The 17594-nt window shown below is 44.0% G+C and overlaps 1 protein-coding gene across 2 annotated transcripts; it reads left to right on the forward strand.

Annotated features, from left to right (window-relative positions):
* Positions 1-3527: 3527 nt before the first annotated feature.
* On the forward strand, positions 3528-14682 carry sync (syncoilin, intermediate filament protein). Of its 2 annotated transcripts, XM_071369034.1 has the most exons (7): positions 3528-3971; positions 4625-4769; positions 5968-8475; positions 11547-11755; positions 12588-12795; positions 12993-13117; positions 13309-14682. In XM_071369034.1, exons 2-7 carry the CDS (start codon positions 4764-4766, stop codon positions 13364-13366), a joined length of 3114 nt encoding a protein of 1037 aa, XP_071225135.1. In that variant the 5' UTR covers positions 3528-3971; positions 4625-4763; the 3' UTR covers positions 13367-14682. The 2 variants fall into 2 exon arrangements, with proteins under 2 accessions (XP_071225135.1, XP_071225136.1); XM_071369035.1 differs by lacking the exon at positions 4625-4769 and having other exon boundaries at positions 3690-3971.
* The last annotated feature ends 2912 nt before the right edge of the window (positions 14683-17594 follow it).

Genomic DNA, 17594 nt, shown 5'->3' on the forward strand with positions numbered 1-17594 from the left:
AATGGAGGTGTAGATTACATCTATCATCCTAATGGAGGAGTAGATTACATCTATCATCCTAATGGAGGAGTAGATTACATCTATCATCCTAATGGAGGTGTAGATTACACCTATCATCCTAACGGAGGAGTAGATTACATCTATCATCCTAATGGAGGAGTAGATTACATCTATCATCCTAATGGAGGAGTAGATTACATCTATCATCCTAACGGAGGAGTAGATTACATCTATCATCCTAATGGAGGTGTAGATTACACCTATCATCCTAATGGAGGAGTAGATTACATCTATCATCCTAATGGAGGTGTAGATTATATCTATCATCCTAATGGAGGTGTTGATTACATCTATCATCCTAATGGAGGAGTATATTACATCTATCATCCTAATGGAGGAGTAGATTACATCTATCATCCTAATGGAGGTGTAGATTACATCTGTCATCCTAATGGAGGTGTAGATTACATCTATCATCCTAATGGAGGAGTAGATTACATCTATCATCCTAATGGAGGTGTAGATTACATCTATCATCTATCATCCTAATGGAGGTGTAGATTACATCTATCATCCTAATGGAGGTGTAGATTACATCTATCATCCTAATGGAGGAGTAGATTACATCTATCATCCTAATGGAGGTGTAGATTACATCTATCATCCTAATGGAGGTGTAGATTACATCTATCATCCTAATGGAGGAGTAGATTACATCTATCATCCTAATGGAGGTGTAGATTACATCTATCATCCTAATGGAGGAGTAGATTACATCTATCATCCTAATGGAGGTGTAGATTACATCTATCATCCTAATGGAGGTGTAGATTACATCTATCATCCTAATGGAGGAGTAGATTACATCTATCATCCTAATGGAGGTGTAGATTACATCTATCATCCTAATGGAGGTGTAGATTACATCTATCATCCTAATGGAGGAGTAGATTACATCTATCATCCTAATGGAGGAGTAGATTACATCTATCATCTATCATCCTAATGGAGGAGTAGATTACATCTATCATCCTAATGGAGGAGTAGATTACATCTATCATCCTAATGGAGGAGTAGATTACATCTATCATCCTAATGGAGGAGTAGATTACATCTATCATCCTAATGGAGGAGTAGATTACATCTATCATCCTAATGGAGGAGTAGATTACATCTATCATCCTAATGGAGGAGTAGATTACATCTATCATCCTAATGGAGGTGTAGATTACATCTATCATCCTAATGGAGGTGTAGATTACATCTATCATCCTAATGGAGGTGTAGATTACATCTATCATCCTAATGGAGGAGTAGATTACATCTATCATCCTAATGGAGGAGTAGATTACATCTATCATCCTAATGGAGGTGTAGATTACATCTATCATCCTAATGGAGGTGTAGATTACATCTATCATCCTAATGGAGGAGTAGATTACATCTGTCATCCTAATGGAGGTGTTGATTACATCTATCATCCTAATGGAGGTGTAGATTACATCTATCATCCTAATGGAGGTGTAGATTACATCTATCATCCTAATGGAGGAGTAGATTACATCTATCATCCTAATGGAGGTGTAGATTACATCTATCATCCTAATGGAGGAGTAGATTACATCTATCATCCTAATGGAGGAGTAGATTACATCTATCATCCTAATGGAGGAGTAGATTACATCTATCATCCTAACGGAGGAGTAGATTACATCTATCATCCTAATGGAGGAGTAGATTACATCTATCATCCTAATGGAGGAGTAGATTACATCTATCATCCTAACGGAGGAGTAGATTACATCTATCATCCTAATGGAGGAGTAGATTACATCTATCATCCTAATGGAGGAGTAGATTACATCTATCATCCTAATGGAGGAGTAGATTACATCTATCATCCTAATGGAGGAGTAGATTACATCTATCATCCTAATGGAGGAGTAGATTACATCTATCATCCTAATGGAGGAGTAGATTACATCTATCATCCTAATGGAGGAGTAGATTACATCTATCATCCTAATGGAGGTGTAGATTACATCTATCATCCTAATGGAGGAGTAGATTACATCTATCATCCTAATGGAGGAGTAGATTACATCTATCATCCTAATGGAGGTGTAGATTACATCTCACATTCCAAGGCTACTTGGTGCAGCCAATGGCACTGTCCGCTTTATGTATAATGCCGGGAGACGCTTGTGGACACATCTCTAACACAGTCATGGGAAAATCCAGCTAAAGTGGCTCTGATTGAATCGGGCCCCTCAGTATAATATCATGTAAAGGAGGATACTGTATGTTTATACATGTTTAAAGAATGGGCTTGATTCATCTGAACCACTGTTTAGAGAAAGAGACAGACACAGAGTCTGGCCAAGGAGAAACCATGACTATGACAGACTGAGGACTTTATACCTAACTGATATAATAACTGTAAAATGTCCAGTTGTATTTTTCCACACCACCCACGGAGTTACAGACAGACCAAGATGACTTTTATTGAGAGTTTAGCTCCACCTTGTGGTGACTTTAATAATGTGAACATGTAGTCTTCTGTAGCTCAGTTGTTAGGGAATGGGTGCTTGCAATGCCAGGTTAGTGGGTTCGATTCCTGGGATCACCCATAACTAAGACGTATGCATGCATGCATGTAAGTCACTTTGGAGAAAAGTGTTTGCTAGATGGCATATATTATGTTAACATCAGATCAGTCAGTTAATTATCAACTTAGATATAAATTCCATTACTTTTACAATAAAAGAACGCGTGATAGATTCTCTCTTCTCAAGACAGACAGACCGCAGGGAGGAACACCTGTGTTCCATCATGTATATCCCCAGAGATTTGGGGGGGAAACCAACCCTGTTCTCTGATATCTTGTGTTAGGGCAGGCAAAGTGCACAGGGGCTATAAAAAGATGGCTCGATAATGAACAGGCATTGGAGGAATCCACGGCCCGCTCACCACACACACACACACACACACACACACACACACACACACACACACACACACACACACACACACACACACACACACACACACACACACACACACACACACACACACACACACACACACACACACACACACACACACACACACACACACACACACTTCCTCCTATTGAGTCATCCCCGCCTTCTCGCTTCTCCTATTGGATATTGCCGCTATGGCCCCTCCCCAAAAAGAACTTTGTCAAACAACTGGTCAAGCGTTCTAATTTGCATTCTCATGGAATGTAACTGTCATGGAACATTGGTTCCAACATGGTGCCAATTAAATGAAGGCTAAAATGATCTATTGTTAAGCTGTAGTCTGTGTGTCCTCTGGGCCCTGGTCAAATGTAATGCACTACTTAGGCAAGCCATTTGGGAACCAACTTCTGTCTATGACAGAGCCGGTCCACTCTGTCTCCTCTTTCTCCCTACAGACAAGTGTTTATTAATACATGTAAACCGAATCAGAGTCGCCAGGGCAACGCATAGCAGCCCACTGACTGTTGGAGAGGAGGCAGAGTCAATCCTCTCTCTCTCTCTCTCTCTCTCTCTCTCTCTCTCTCTCTCTCTCTCTCTCTCTCTCTCTCTCTCTCTCTCTCTTTCTCTCTTTCTCTCTCTCTCTCTCTCTCTCTCTCTCTCTCTCTCTCTCTCTCTCTCTCTCTCTTTCTCTCTGTCTCTCTGTCTCTCTCTCTCTCTCTCTCTCTCTCTCTTTCTCTCTTTCTCTCTTTCTCTCTCTCTCTCTCTCTCTCTCTCTCTCTCTCTCTCTCTCTCTCTCTCTCTCTCTCTCTCTCTTTCTCTCTCTCTCTTTCTCTCTTTCTCTTTCTCTTTTCATCCCTCTTCCTTTCTCTCTTATCCTCCCCTCACTCTCTTTTCTCCAGAGTCACTGTCTCAGTTTCATCCTGTGGATATACTGTCTAAGGACGGAGGAGAGGAGAAAGGGATTGGAGAGAAAGGATCTGCTGAATGGTAGGTTTATCAAACAAATCTAATAACATCAACTTCAACAAGTCTGTGTGTTTTTTGAGATCGTGGTCAAACAGCTACTTAAAGTATGTTTCATGGATCGGTTTTCAGAGTGTTTATCTGTAAAGCAGAGACACAGTTATTTATGTCCTGATAAAGTAGTTGTTTGGTCAATGCAGGTTTGTACCTCTCTGAATCTGAATAGTCTGCTGTAGGGCCGTTTGTGGGCAGTCAACTGTACGGCAGTTTGTGGGCAGTCAACTGTACGGCCGTTTGTGGGCAGTCAACTGTACGGCCGTTTGTGGGCAGTCAACTGTAGGGCCGTTTGTGGGCAGTCAACTGTACGGCAGTTTGTGGGCAGTCAACTGTAGGGCAGTTTGGGCAGTCAACTGTAGGGCAGTTTGTGGGCAGTCAACTGTACGGCAGTTTGTGGGCAGTCAACTGTACGGCAGTTTGTGGGCATTCAACTGTACGGCTGTTTGTGGGCAGTCAACTGTACGGCCGTTTGTGGGCAGTCAACTGTACGGCAGTTTGTGGGCAGTCAACTGTACGGCCGTTTGTGGGCAGTCAACAGACTTCAGATTCAGAGGTACAAACCTGCATTGACCAAACAACTACTTTATCAGGACATAAATAACTGTGTCTCTGCTTTACAGATCAACACTCTGAAAACCGTGGGCAGTTTGTACATGGCAGACATAAGCGAGAGGCTCATGACGGAGGCTCTGTAGGAATGTGTCTTCTCCATGCGTACCCTGCCCAGGCAGGAAGAGAGAGACAGCTGGTGCCCCTGCCATGCCGGTAACTGTCAATCCCAGGGCACCGGCGACACTGCAGAGAGACTGGCACTGAAAACAGTGGTCCTCACGTATTCACATATTTCAAATGTACATAAATTGACACATATGGTACTGGTATACAGCAGCTCATTCTTTTTTGCGGGGGGTTGCCTCTAAAGATTGGTCCTGACAAGAACAGTTGGTTTTGTTTACTTGGTTGGGTTCACAAGAAAACACTAAAACGTTACGATGTGACTCAACAACGAGTGGTGTCCAGTAAAGTAATAACTGAGTCTTACAGAGTAGGCTAAAGCTAGCTCTGGCTAGCTTAACAAGCAGAGTCATTACAGCTAAACACTTAGCTTAGTCTCCCTGACGCAGTATGAATAGCTTGTCCATCGACTGGTACATGACATGTTCTGATGATGTACTCTGTAATGTACTCTATGTCATGCCAGTTGCTAAAGCGTTAGAGCCACAGGCTATGAGCCAGGCTAGAGGGTGTCACAGTGTTTCTGTGAATGCCTGTGTACTAGGATACAAGTCAATGTGTGTCCCCATAAGAATAAGAGTAAACGCACATAGTGTGTGTGTGTGTGTGCGTCAAGTGTGTCTGTGTGTGTGTGTGTGTGTGTGTGTCAAGTGTGTGTGTGTGTGTGTGTGTGTGTGTGTGTGTGTGTGTGTGTGTGTGTGTGTGTGTGTGTGTGTGTGTGTGTGTGTGTGTGTGTGTGTGTGTGTGTGTGTGTGTGTGTGTGTGTGTGTGTGTGTGTGTGTGTGTGCATCAAGTGTGTGTGTGTGTGTGTGTGTGCGTCAAGTGTGTCTGTGTGTGTGTGTCAAGTGTGTCAAGTGTGTCCGTGTGTGTGTGTGTCAAATGTGTCCGTGTGTGTGTGTGTGTGTCTGATCCCAGCTGTCGGTTGGTGCTAGGCTAGGGCAGCTGTCCTGTGGTGACTGACGTTCTTTAGGCTTATTGCTGTAATGCACCCCACCTCACCGTAACCCCTACCCCGCATGGCCTCTTCCCCTGTTCCAGTTGACTAAAACATCCTGTTCGAAGACAACACCACCCAGTCTGTTGACTGTGTTTCACCTATAGACTCTGTGGTTGGAATGCCTGTCCACCTATATGGTCGCAGCTGGCTTTTCTACAATGTAATATTATTAGGTTTACAATATTACTCACAACTTCTGTTCACTCTTCGTCTTCCTCCTCTTCATCACAGGGCATGGAGGACCAAGAGTCTGAGCTGCCGATGGACCCGGAAATCTGCTTCGATCCGCTGTTCATCGATGAGGAAGATAAGTATGGGGATGATGGTGTTGAAGAGGAGACGGGTGCTTCATTCCAGCCTCTACTGGGAGTTACCAGTACAAACACACTCCTGACGGGCTCAGCTCACAGTCAGTCCTCCCTGTCGGATACCTACAGAGAGACACACCTGGATGAGACACGAGCACAGTTAAAGGACACGGACACCATGTTTAGGAGTTGTGTAGGAGAAACTACAGACTCTTTTGGGTCTCACCTGTCGACGACGGCCCAAACTAACACACACCTTAGTGGGTTAGGACAGAACCAGCCACACATAAGTGGGTTAGGACAGATCCAGCCACCCCTTAGTGGGTTAGGACAGAACCAGCCACACCTTAGTGGGTTAGGACAGATCCAGCCACCCCTTAGTGGGTTAGGACAGAACCAGCCTCACCTTAGTGGGTTAGGACAGATCCAGCCATCCCTTAGTGGGTTAGGACAGAACCAGCCTCACCTTAGTGGGTTAGGACAGATCCAGCCGCACCTTAGTGGGTTAGGACAGATCCAGCCACCCCTTAGTGGGTTAGGACAGATCCAGCCGCACCTTAGTGGGTTAGGACAGATCCAGCCACCCCTTAGTGGGTTAGGACAGATCCAGCCTCACCTTAGTGGGTTAGGACAGATCCAGCCTCACCTTAGTGGGTTAGGACAGAACCAGCCACCCCTTAGTGGGTTAGGACAGATCCAGCCTCACCTTAGTGGGTTAGGACAGAACCAGCCACCCCTTAGTGGGTTAGGACAGATTCAGCCACACCTTAGTGGGTTAGGACAGATCCAGCCACATCTTAGTGGGTTAGGACAGAGCCAGCCGCACCTTAGTGGGTTAGGACAGAACCAGCCTCACCTTAGTGGGTTAGGAGAGAACCAGCCACACCTTAGTGGGTTAGGACAGAACCAGCCACCCCTTAGTGGGTTAGGACAGAACCAGCCGCACCTTAGTTTGTTAGAACAGAACCAGCCACACCTTAGTGGGTTAGGACAGAACCAGCCACACCTTAGTGGGTTAGGACAGAACCAGCCACCTCTTAGTGGGTTAGGACAGAACCAGCCGCACCTTAGTGGGTTAGAACAGAACCAGCCACACCTTAGTGGGTTAGGACAGATCCAGCCACCCCTTAGTGGGTTAGGACAGATTCAACAACACCTTAGTGGGTTAGGACAGATTCAACCACACCTGAGGGAGATGGATGACCTATTGAAGAGTTGTGAGGACATGACAGGTGTGTCCATCGCCTCCTGCCTGTCCACCAGGTACACAGACACACACCTGACTGGACCAGCTCAGAACCAGAACCAGTCAGACATACAGAAGATGGTTGCTATGATGGGGAGCTGTGGTGGTAATGACTGTCACACAGGTGGCTCCATCCTGACCTACACAGACACACACATGGAGGAGTCTAGGAACCAGTGCCAAAGTCACCTGAAGGAGGTGGAATCCATTTTGGATCAGAGTGGAGCCACAGGAGCCGCTGTCCAGCCTCAGTTGCCTCCTCTTACCTCTGCAGGCACTCAGCTGAGTGGCACTATGGCTGAGTATCAGACAGAGCTAATGGCGATGCTGGCCATGTTAGAGAACTGTATGGAGGAGGCAGGGATTACCTTTGACCCTTTAGAGTGGACTTACCCTAGTTTACCCAAAGGATATGGCCAACCCAACCCCAACATGAATAAGGTAACACAAGACAGACACATGGAGAGAGGAGGAGCAACACAAGGACACATGGAGAGAGGAGGAGCAACACATGGACACAAGGAGTCTGTGGGATGTGTGGATCTGAAGCCATATTTGGGAAGTACCTTTGGCCAATTTGAGCCCCCGAGCTATCAAGCTATCTCCACAGAAAGACACTCGGATGAGTTAGGAGACTGTGGAGATACACACACAAGAGTGTCCATGTCCACGGTGTGTGACGAGGACACAGAAGGACATGTCTCCGGTGTCTCTGTTGGGGACACAGAGGCTCACATTATGTGGGGCCAACAACTAGAGACAGGGCTGGGGGGATCCATGCAGGAGTTGGAGGTGTTGGGTACTGTGCTAGAGGGGTGCATCGAGGAGGTGGAGAAACTGGAGAAGAGACGGAATGAACTGATGGGAGAGCTACAGGCACTAAGGGAGGAGAAGACGGGGACAGAGGAAGGGAGTGAAGGAGGCCAGGCGGCACAGCTAAGCCAGGTGCTGAATATTGAGGCCGATGGGAGGAGGGAGGCGCGGATGAGGGAGTGGCAGTCTTTGAGGGCTGAGAGGAGTGAGGAGCAGAGGAGGCTGTCCAGTGTGCGTCTGGAGAGGCAGGGTCTTCAGGAGGAGATGAGGAGGCTGAAGAGGAGGCTGTTCTCTGTCGCCAGGGAGTGTGCTCACAACCAGGTCATCCTGGCAACCCAGCAGCGTGACGTTGCCCAGCTCAACAAGGAACAGGTAGGGGCTGGAGTGTTCTTCTGACCATTCCAGAACTTTCTGAGTATCCATTAAACTTCTGGGTGTTCCAGCACCTTTTTAATTATTTTTATTTATTTCACCTTTATTTAACCAGGTATTTATATATTATATATATAACCCTAACCCTTTATTTAACCAGGTATTTATATATTATATATATAACCCTAACCCTTTATTTAACCAGGTATTTATATATTATATATATAACCCTAACCCTTTATTTAACCAGGTATTTATATATTATATATATAACCCTAACCCTTTATTTAACCAGGTATTTATATATTATATATATAACCCTAACCCTTTATTTAACCAGGTATTTATATATTATATATATAACCCTAACCCTTTATTTAACCAGGTATTTATATATTATATATATAACCCTAACCCTTTATTTAACCAGGTATTTATATATTATATATATAACCCTAACCCTTTATTTAACCAGGTATTTATATATTATATATATAACCCTAACCCTTTATTTAACCAGGTATTTATATATTATATATATAACCCTAACCCTTTATTTAACCAGGTAGGCTAGTTATTTCACCTTTATTTAACCAGGTAGGCCAGTTGAGAACAAGTTCTCATTTACAACTGCCACCTGGCCAAGATAAAGCAAAGCAGTGCGACAAAAACAACAACACAGAGTTACACATAAACAAACGTACAGTCAATAACACAATAGAAACATCTGTACACAGTGTGTGCAATTGAAGTAAGGAGGTAAGGCAATAAATAGGCCAATAGTGGCGAAGTAATTACAAATTATCAATTTACGCTGGAGTGATATACAGTGGGGAGAACAAGTATTTGATACACTGACGATTTTGCAGGTTTTCCTACATACAAAGCATGTAGAGGTCTGTAATTTTTATCATAGGTACCCTTCAACTGTGAGAGACGGAATCTAAAACAAAAATCCAGATAATCACATTGTATGATTTTTAAGTATTTAATTTGCATTTTATTGCATGACATAAGTATTTGATCACCTACCAACCAGTAAGAATTCCGGCTCTCACAGACCTGTTAGTTTTTCTTTAAGAAGCCCTCCTGTTCTCCACTCATTACCTGTATTAACTGCACCTGTTTGAACTCGTTACCTGTATAAAAGACACCTGTCCACACACTCAATCAAACAGACTCCAACCTCTCCACAATGGCCAAGACCAGAGAGCTGTGTAAGGACATCAGGGATAAAATTGTAGACCTGCACAAGGCTGGGATGGGCTACAGGACAATAGGCAAGCAGCTTAGTGAGAAGGCAACAACTGTTGGCCCAATTATTAGAAAATGGAAGAAGTTCAAGATGACGGTCAATCACCCTCAGTCTGGGGCTCCATGCAAGATCTCACCTTGTGTGGCATCAATGATCATGAGGAAGGTGAGGGATCAGCCCAGAACTACACTGCAGGACCTGGTCAATGACCTGAAGAGAACTGGGACCACAGTCTCAAAGAAAACCATTAGTAACACACTACACCGTCATGGATTAAAATCCTGCAGCGCACGCAAGGTCCCCCTGCTCAAGCCAGCGCATGTCCAGGCCCGTCAGAAGTTTGCCAATGAAAATCTGGATGATCCAGAGGAGGAATGGGAGAAGGTCATGTGGTCTGATGAGACAAAAATAGAGCTTTTTGGTCTAAACTCCACTCGCCGTGTTTGGAGGAAGAAGAAGGATGAGTACAACCCCAAGAACACCATCCCAACCGTGAAGCATGGAGGTGGAAACATCATTCTTTGGGGATGCTTTTCTGCAAAGGGGACAGGACGACTGCACCGTATTGAGGGGAGGATGGATGGGGCCATGTATCGCGAGATCTTGGCCAACAACCTCCTTCCCTCAGTAAGAGCATTGAAGATGGGTCGTGGCTGGGTCTTCCAGCATGACAACGACCCAAAACACACAGCCAGGGCTACTAAGGAGTGGCTCCGTAAGAAGCATCTCAAGGTCCTGCAGTGGCCTAGCCAGTCTCCAGACCTGAACCCAATAGAAAATCTTTGGAGGGAGCTGAAAGTCCGTATTGCCCAGCGACAGCCCCGAAACCTGAAGGATCTGGAGAAGGTCTGTATGGAGGAGTGGGCCAAAATCCCTGCTGGAGTGTGTGCAAACCTGGTCAAGAACTACAGGAAACGTAGGATCTCTGTAATTGCAAACAAAGGTTTCTGTACCAAATATTAAGTTCTGCTTTTCTGATGTATCAAATACTTATGTCATGCAATAAAATGCAAATTAATTACTTAAAAATCATACAATGTGATTTTCTGGATTTTTGTTTTAGATTCCGTCTCTCACAGTTGAAGTGTACCTATGATAGAAATTACAGACCTCTACATGCTTTGTAAGTAGGAAAACCTGCAAAATCGGCAGTGTATCAAATACTTGTTCTCCCCACTGTATGTGCAGATGAGGATGTGCAAGTAGAAATACTGGTGTGCAAAAGAGCAGAAAAACAAAAACAATATGGGGATGAGGTAGGTAGTTGGTTGGATGGATGGATGGGCTATTTACAGATGGGCTGTGTACATGTATATCATTATGTATATCCTGAACCCCCAGAATATTGTATGAGTGTTCTAGAGCATTTTAAATGTTCTAGAACACTGAGTGTTCCAGAACCCTCTAAGTGATCCAGAACATATGCTGCGTTCATCAGAGCTCAAAAGGCAATGCAGGTTCTTCTGTCTCTCTCCCTCTGTCTCTCCCTCTGTCTCTCCCTCTGTCTCTCCCTCTATCTCTCGCTCTGTCTCTCCCTCGCTCTGTCTCTCTGTCTCTCTGTCTCTGTGTCTCTCTGTCTCTCTCTGTCTCTCCCTCGCTCTGTCTCTGTCTCTCTGTCTCTCTCCCTCTGTCTCTCTGTCTCTCCCTCTGTCTCTCCCTCGCTCTGTCTCTGTGTCTCTCTGTCTCTCTCTCCCTCTGTCTCTCCCTCGCTCTGTGTCTCTGTGTCTCTGTGTCTCTGTGTCTCTCTGTCTCTCTGTCCCTCTGTCTCTCTGTCCCTCTGTCTCTCCCTCGCTCTGTCTCTCTGTCTCTTCCCCAGATGGAACTTGACGCACTGATCATCAAGCTGACTGAGGAGGTGTCTCAGCTCCGCTCCACCCACCAGTCCCAGCTCTCCACTCTGCAGTCCCAGCTCCAGACCCGCAGCCAGACACCCAAGCCCATAGAGGAGCTGACCCAGAGCAAGAGGAACTCCTGTGGGGACATACAGCAGTACCTGCAGGGAGGGCTCAAAACCCTGGAGGAAAGGTATTCTGTCTCAACATTGCCAGGCGTTATCATAACTCAACATTGCCAGGCGTTATCATAACTCAACATTGCCAGGCGTTATCATAACTCAACATTGCCAGGCGTTATCATAACTCAACATTGCCAGGCGTTATCATAACTCAACATTGCCAGGCGTTATCATAACTCAACATTGCCAGGCGTTATCATAACTCAACATTGCCAGGCGTTATCATAACTCAACATTGCCAGGCGTTATCATAACTCAACATTGCCAGGCGTTATCATAACTCAACATTGCCAGGCGTTATCATAACTCAACATTGCCAGGCGTTACCATAACTCAACATTGCCAGGCGTTATCATAACTCAACATTGCCAGGCGTTATCATAACTCAACATTGCCAGGCATTATCATAACTCAACATTGCCAGGCGTTATCATAACTCAACATTGCCAGGCGTTATCATAACTCAAAGGTGATCTCTAGTCAAGCATGGCACTAGGATTGACACAGCAATTATGATGTACGCACTTATCATGATTGGTACTGTGATCATGAATTATATATCATGATACCAAATTCCAATAGCCCCTCTATTGTTATTTTATGGCTGCTCTTTAATTATTTGTTATTCTTATCTCTTACTTTTGTTTGGTATTTTCTTAAAACTGCATTGTTGGTTAAGGGCTTGTAAGTAAGCATTTTACTGTAAGGTCTACTACACCTGTTGTATTCACCTGTTGTATTCGGCGCATGTGACAAATACAATTTGATTTGATCACGTACATAGATTTGCATATGTTTTGTCAGGTGCAGCGAAATGCATTATCCTCTCTCCTCCTCCCTCAGATATGAGCCAATGCTTCTGGCCCTGTTGAAGCGGAGGGAGGGGACGTCAGAGGCCCTGGTGAAGGCCAGACAGCAGGCACAGGAGCTGAGGGCCCGTCGGGGACCCCTGAGGGAGGAGGGACAGAGGCTGGGGCTGCAGAGAGCCTGCCTGGAGGAGAGACTCAAACTGATGGAGACCCACAGGAGAGAGGACGTGGAGCAGTACAGGGTACGAAGGGACGAAGGGGAGAGATGGAATAAGGGCCAGTAGACAGGGTTGGAATTACAAGGCTGTCCAGAAATGCTTCACACTCATAACAAATCAAGGCACCTCCAACACACACAGACATAGATTAAAACACCATTCTTTTAATACATTATAAACTCTATGTCAGGTTTATAAAACCTTGTCTCTCTCCCCAACAGGAGACAGTGGACAGGCTGGAGGAGAGTAGCAGAGAGCAGAAGATGGAGCTACAAATGCAGAAAAGGAAAACCAAGGAGATGGAGGAACTGAGAGACAGTCTTACTAAAGAACTCTACCTGTACAGGTGAGGACAATTGACCGTTTCACGCTCCTAATTCAACCTTTCCAGAATTTTACCACACATCCAACAAATAATATCAGCATTTTGGCTATTAAAATCAGTTCATTTAAAATGATACATCACTAGCTTATAACATGGTTAACAATGTTGTAAATGTTGACTGTGATCTGGTGCTTTGTATTTTCTCCTTACAGAGGCATTGTCGAGGACAGTAACAAGAATGATCTAGCCAGTGTGAAGGAGGAAACATGACCACTGGGACAAATAGAAGTACACTGAGTGTACAAAACATTATGAACACCTGCTCTTTACACTGAGTGTACAAAACATTAAGAACACCTTCCTAATATTGCGTTGCACCCCCCTCCCTTTTGCCCTCAGAACAGCCTACATTCATCGGGTCATGGACTCTACAAGGTGTTGAAGCGTTCCACAGGCATGCTGGCCCATGTTGACTCCAATGCTTCCCACAGTTGTGTCAAGTTGCCTGGATGTCCTTTGGGTGGTGGACCATTCTTGATACACATGAAAAACTGTTGAGCGTAAACGACCCAGTAACGTTGCAGTTCTTGACACAAACCGGTGCGCCTGGTCACCTACTACCACACTCTGTTGAAAAGGCACTTAAATATGTTGTCTTGTCCATTCACCCTCTGAATGACACACATACACAATCCATGTCTCAATTGTCTCAACGCTTAAAACTCCTTCTTCAACCTGTCTCCTCTTCTTCATCTACACTGACTGAAGTGGATTTAACAGGTGACATCAATAAGGGATCATAGTTTTCACCTGGATTCACCTGGTCAGTTTATGTCATGGAAAGAGCAGGTGTTCATAATGTATTGTCCACTCAGTGTAAAGAGCAGGTGTTCATAATGTTTTGTACACTCAGTGTAAAGAGCAGGTGTTCATAATGTTTTGTCCACTCAGTGTAAAGAGCAGGTGTTCATAATGTTTTGTCCACTCAGTGTAAAGAGCAGGTGTTCATAATGTTTTGTACACTCAGTGTAAAGAGCAGGTGTTCATAATGTTTTGTCCACTCAGTGTAAAGAGCAGGTGTTCATAATGTATTGTCCACTCAGTGTAAAGAGCAGGTGTTCATAATGTTTTGTCCACTCAGTGTAAAGAGCAGGTGTTCATAATGTATTGTCCACTCAGTGTAAAGAGCAGGTGTTCATAATGTTTTGTCCACTCAGTGTAAAGAGCAGGTGTTCATAATGTTTTGTCCACTCAGTGTAAAGAGCAGGTGTTCATAATGTTTTGTACACTCAGTGTAAAGAGCAGGTGTTCATAATGTTTTGTACACTCAGTGTAAAGAGCAGGTGTTCATAATGTTTTGTCCACTCAGTGTAAAGAGCAGGTGTTCATAATGTTTTGTCCACTCGCTGTAAGTCAGTTTTAGGTAACGAGGCGGACTGCCCTTTCTCTGTACACAGTCACTTCTAATATAACCTTCTTTACAGATAGACTTTTCTATACTTTTCAGATGCATGTGTGAGTTATCTGGAACGATAAGAGAGAGACACTGAATAGGTTATATTTTATTAAAGGAAAAAAAAACAAAATGGCTGTTTCGTACACTGGCAGCTGAAACCTGAGTTACCAATCAGGTTTGGGAAAGAGGTCTTAAACACCAAAATCTCAACGACATCATCATCATTCTATATTTAGACATTGTTAAACATCTGTAGAGCAGAAGGTTCTGGAACAGTTTGAAGATAGATGTGATTTTTTTTGTATTTCTTTTTTGGAGAACATTGCGGTCGTGAAAAAAAAAAAAAAGGTGTTGTGTTCTTTTAAACTCTAAACTATCTTGAGTGTTGGTGAGCAGTTCACTGCCATTAGTCAGAACACAGGGACCGCATCCCAAATTGCACTCTATCCTCTACATAGTGCACTACTTTTTGACCATGGCCCGGTGTCAAAAGTAGTGCACTCAGGGAACAGAGTGCCATTTGGGAAGGCCCAACCAAGCGAGAAGGAAGGTGTCCATATAAGGCCAACACGGTGGAATGTTTTAAACAATGACAGAAGCTAATGGAGTGAGTTTTGAGCCCAGGGGATATAGAGACTAATGTTCCAAATGGTCCCCCTATTCCCTGTGTAGTGCACTACTTTCGACCAGGACTTATATAGGGAACAGGTGTGCCATTTGGGACACATATTAAAAGAGGGAAGATATCACCTTACACACTTATTAAAGCTATAGCCAGCATCAGACAGTTGGTTTTTAAAGCAAACAGGATTAAAAATAGTCCCTTTCCGTATTTAATAAGATTACATTAGTCATTTGTATGTCTCCCAGTGTATGATTAATAACAGAGTGACTAAAACATTTTCAAATGATGCTCCTTCAAACTATGACGTCAGAAATAGCAAACGTTTTACTATTAACTTGGTCTTGAATCGGTCTCACTTTAGGTGGTCTTGAAACACTAATGGGACATTGGTGGTCTTGAAACACTAATGGGACATTGGTGGTCTTGAAACACTAATGGGACATTGTTGGTCTTGAAACGCTAATGGGACATTGGTGGTCTTGAAACGCTAATGGGACATTGGTGGTCTTGAAACACTAATGGGACATTGGTGGTCTTGAAACACTAATGGGACATTGGTGGTCTTGAAACACTAATGGGACATTGGTGGTCTTGAAACACTAATGGGACATTGGTGGTCTTGAAACACTAATGGGACATTGGTGGTCTTGAAACGCTAAATGGGACATTTTCCAACTCAGACACCCTGGTGTTTTAAACAGAAACGCTCAGCCTTGTATGTTCCCAACTCACAGACCTGTGTCTCACTGGGCCACGGTCTCAGTGGAACTGCTCTGACTTGGTGGCCAAGGTCTGGCCACTGGTACTTTTTCAGCTGGCATTTACATAACCCATGTTCACAGTTCGCCATGGTTAACAGAACATCTTCCATGGTTAACATCTTGTCACCAAGCAACTGAGACATGATATCTAGTTTATTCCCTCCTCCCAAGTCGTTAGTGTCACACCGCTGATGACAAACACAGTTCCCCAAAATATAACACTGGAGTTTACATGAACATGGTGACACACTGGAGTGGGGTAAGTCTCAGGTGGAAATGGTCCGTAAGTATGAGACAAGACGAAAGCATTATCAACTGAGTGGATTAGAGTCAACAAGCTTGATGGAAAATCTCATTCAAATGAATGTCAAGTCAAAGCTTCATGGATTTTTTTTATTTTTTATTCAGTAAGGACTAACAGCTGAATAGAGGAGAGAGTAACATGACAAGGAAAATACTGTTATAAACAAAGACATCACAATATCAAACCAGAATATAAATCCAGAATATCAAACCAGACATCACAATATCATGTTGACGAGCTAAATACTGTACTTCTTCAACCCCCCAAAAATTAAATGTTGAAAACTCTGAGGTTAGTTACAAAGGGTCTATTGAATGGTGAGGTTAGTTACAGGAGGCCTATTGAATGGTGAGGTTACTTACAGGAGGCCTATTGAATGGTGAGGTTAGTTACAGGAGGCCTATTGAATGGTGAGGTTAGTTACAGGAGGTCTATTGAATGGTGAGGTTAGTTACAGGAGGCCTATTGAATGGTGAGGTTAGTTACAGGAGGCCTATTGAATGGTGAGGTTAGTTACAGGAGGTCTATTGAATGGTGAGGTTAGTTACAGGAGGCCTATTGAATGGTGAGGTTAGTTACAGGAAGCCTATTGAATGGTGAGGTTAGTTACAGGAGGTCTATTGAATGGTGAGGTTAGTTACAGGCCTATTGAATGGTAAGGTTAGTTACAGGAGGCCTATTGAATGGTGAGGTTAGTTACAGGAGGCCTATTGAATGGTGAGGTTAGTTACAGGAGGCCTATTGAATGGTGAGGTTAGTTACAGGAGTTCTATTGAATGGTGAGGTTAGTTACAGGAGGCCTATTGAATGGTGAGGTTAGTTACAGGAGGCCTATTGAATGGTGAGGTTAGTTACAGGAGGCCTATTGAATGGTGAGGTTAGTTACAGGAGCCCTTTTGAAGGGTGAGGTTAGTTACAGGAGGCCTATTGAATGGTGAGGTTAGTTACAGGAGGCCTTTTGAATGGTGAGGTTAGTTACAGGAGGCCTATTGAATGGTGAGGTTAGTTACAGGAGGCCTATTGAATGGTGAGGTTAGTTACAGGAAGCCTATTGAATGGTGAGGTTAGTTACAGGAGGCCTTTTGAATGGTGCGGTTAGTTACAGGACACAGCTCGCTGGGGATAAAAAACAATCAAGCTCCCGAACTTGTGTTGTGTAGTTGCACTACATGGCCAGCAGATGGCAGCAACGTATCAGAAATATGTCTCTTCTCTCCTTGAACAGTTGTGGTAGGTCCAATCAAATCAAATGTGTCACATGCGCCAAATACAACAGGTGTAGTAGACCTTACAGTGAAATGCTGAATACAACAGGTGTAGGTAGACCTTACAGTGAAATGCTTACTTACAAG

This window comes from Salvelinus alpinus, chromosome 26 (genome assembly GCF_045679555.1).
Source record: "Salvelinus alpinus chromosome 26, SLU_Salpinus.1, whole genome shotgun sequence".
Lineage (NCBI taxonomy): Eukaryota > Metazoa > Chordata > Actinopteri > Salmoniformes > Salmonidae > Salvelinus > Salvelinus alpinus.

Excerpts from the sequence above, each read along its gene's own strand:
- sync (XM_071369034.1), top strand. Across the intron at positions 8,476-11,546 it reads CCCAGCTCAACAAGGAACAG|ATGGAACTTGACGCACTGAT; the intron begins GTAGGGGCTGGA and ends TCTCTTCCCCAG. Across the intron at positions 11,756-12,587 it reads CTCAAAACCCTGGAGGAAAG|ATATGAGCCAATGCTTCTGG; the intron begins GTATTCTGTCTC and ends CTCCTCCCTCAG.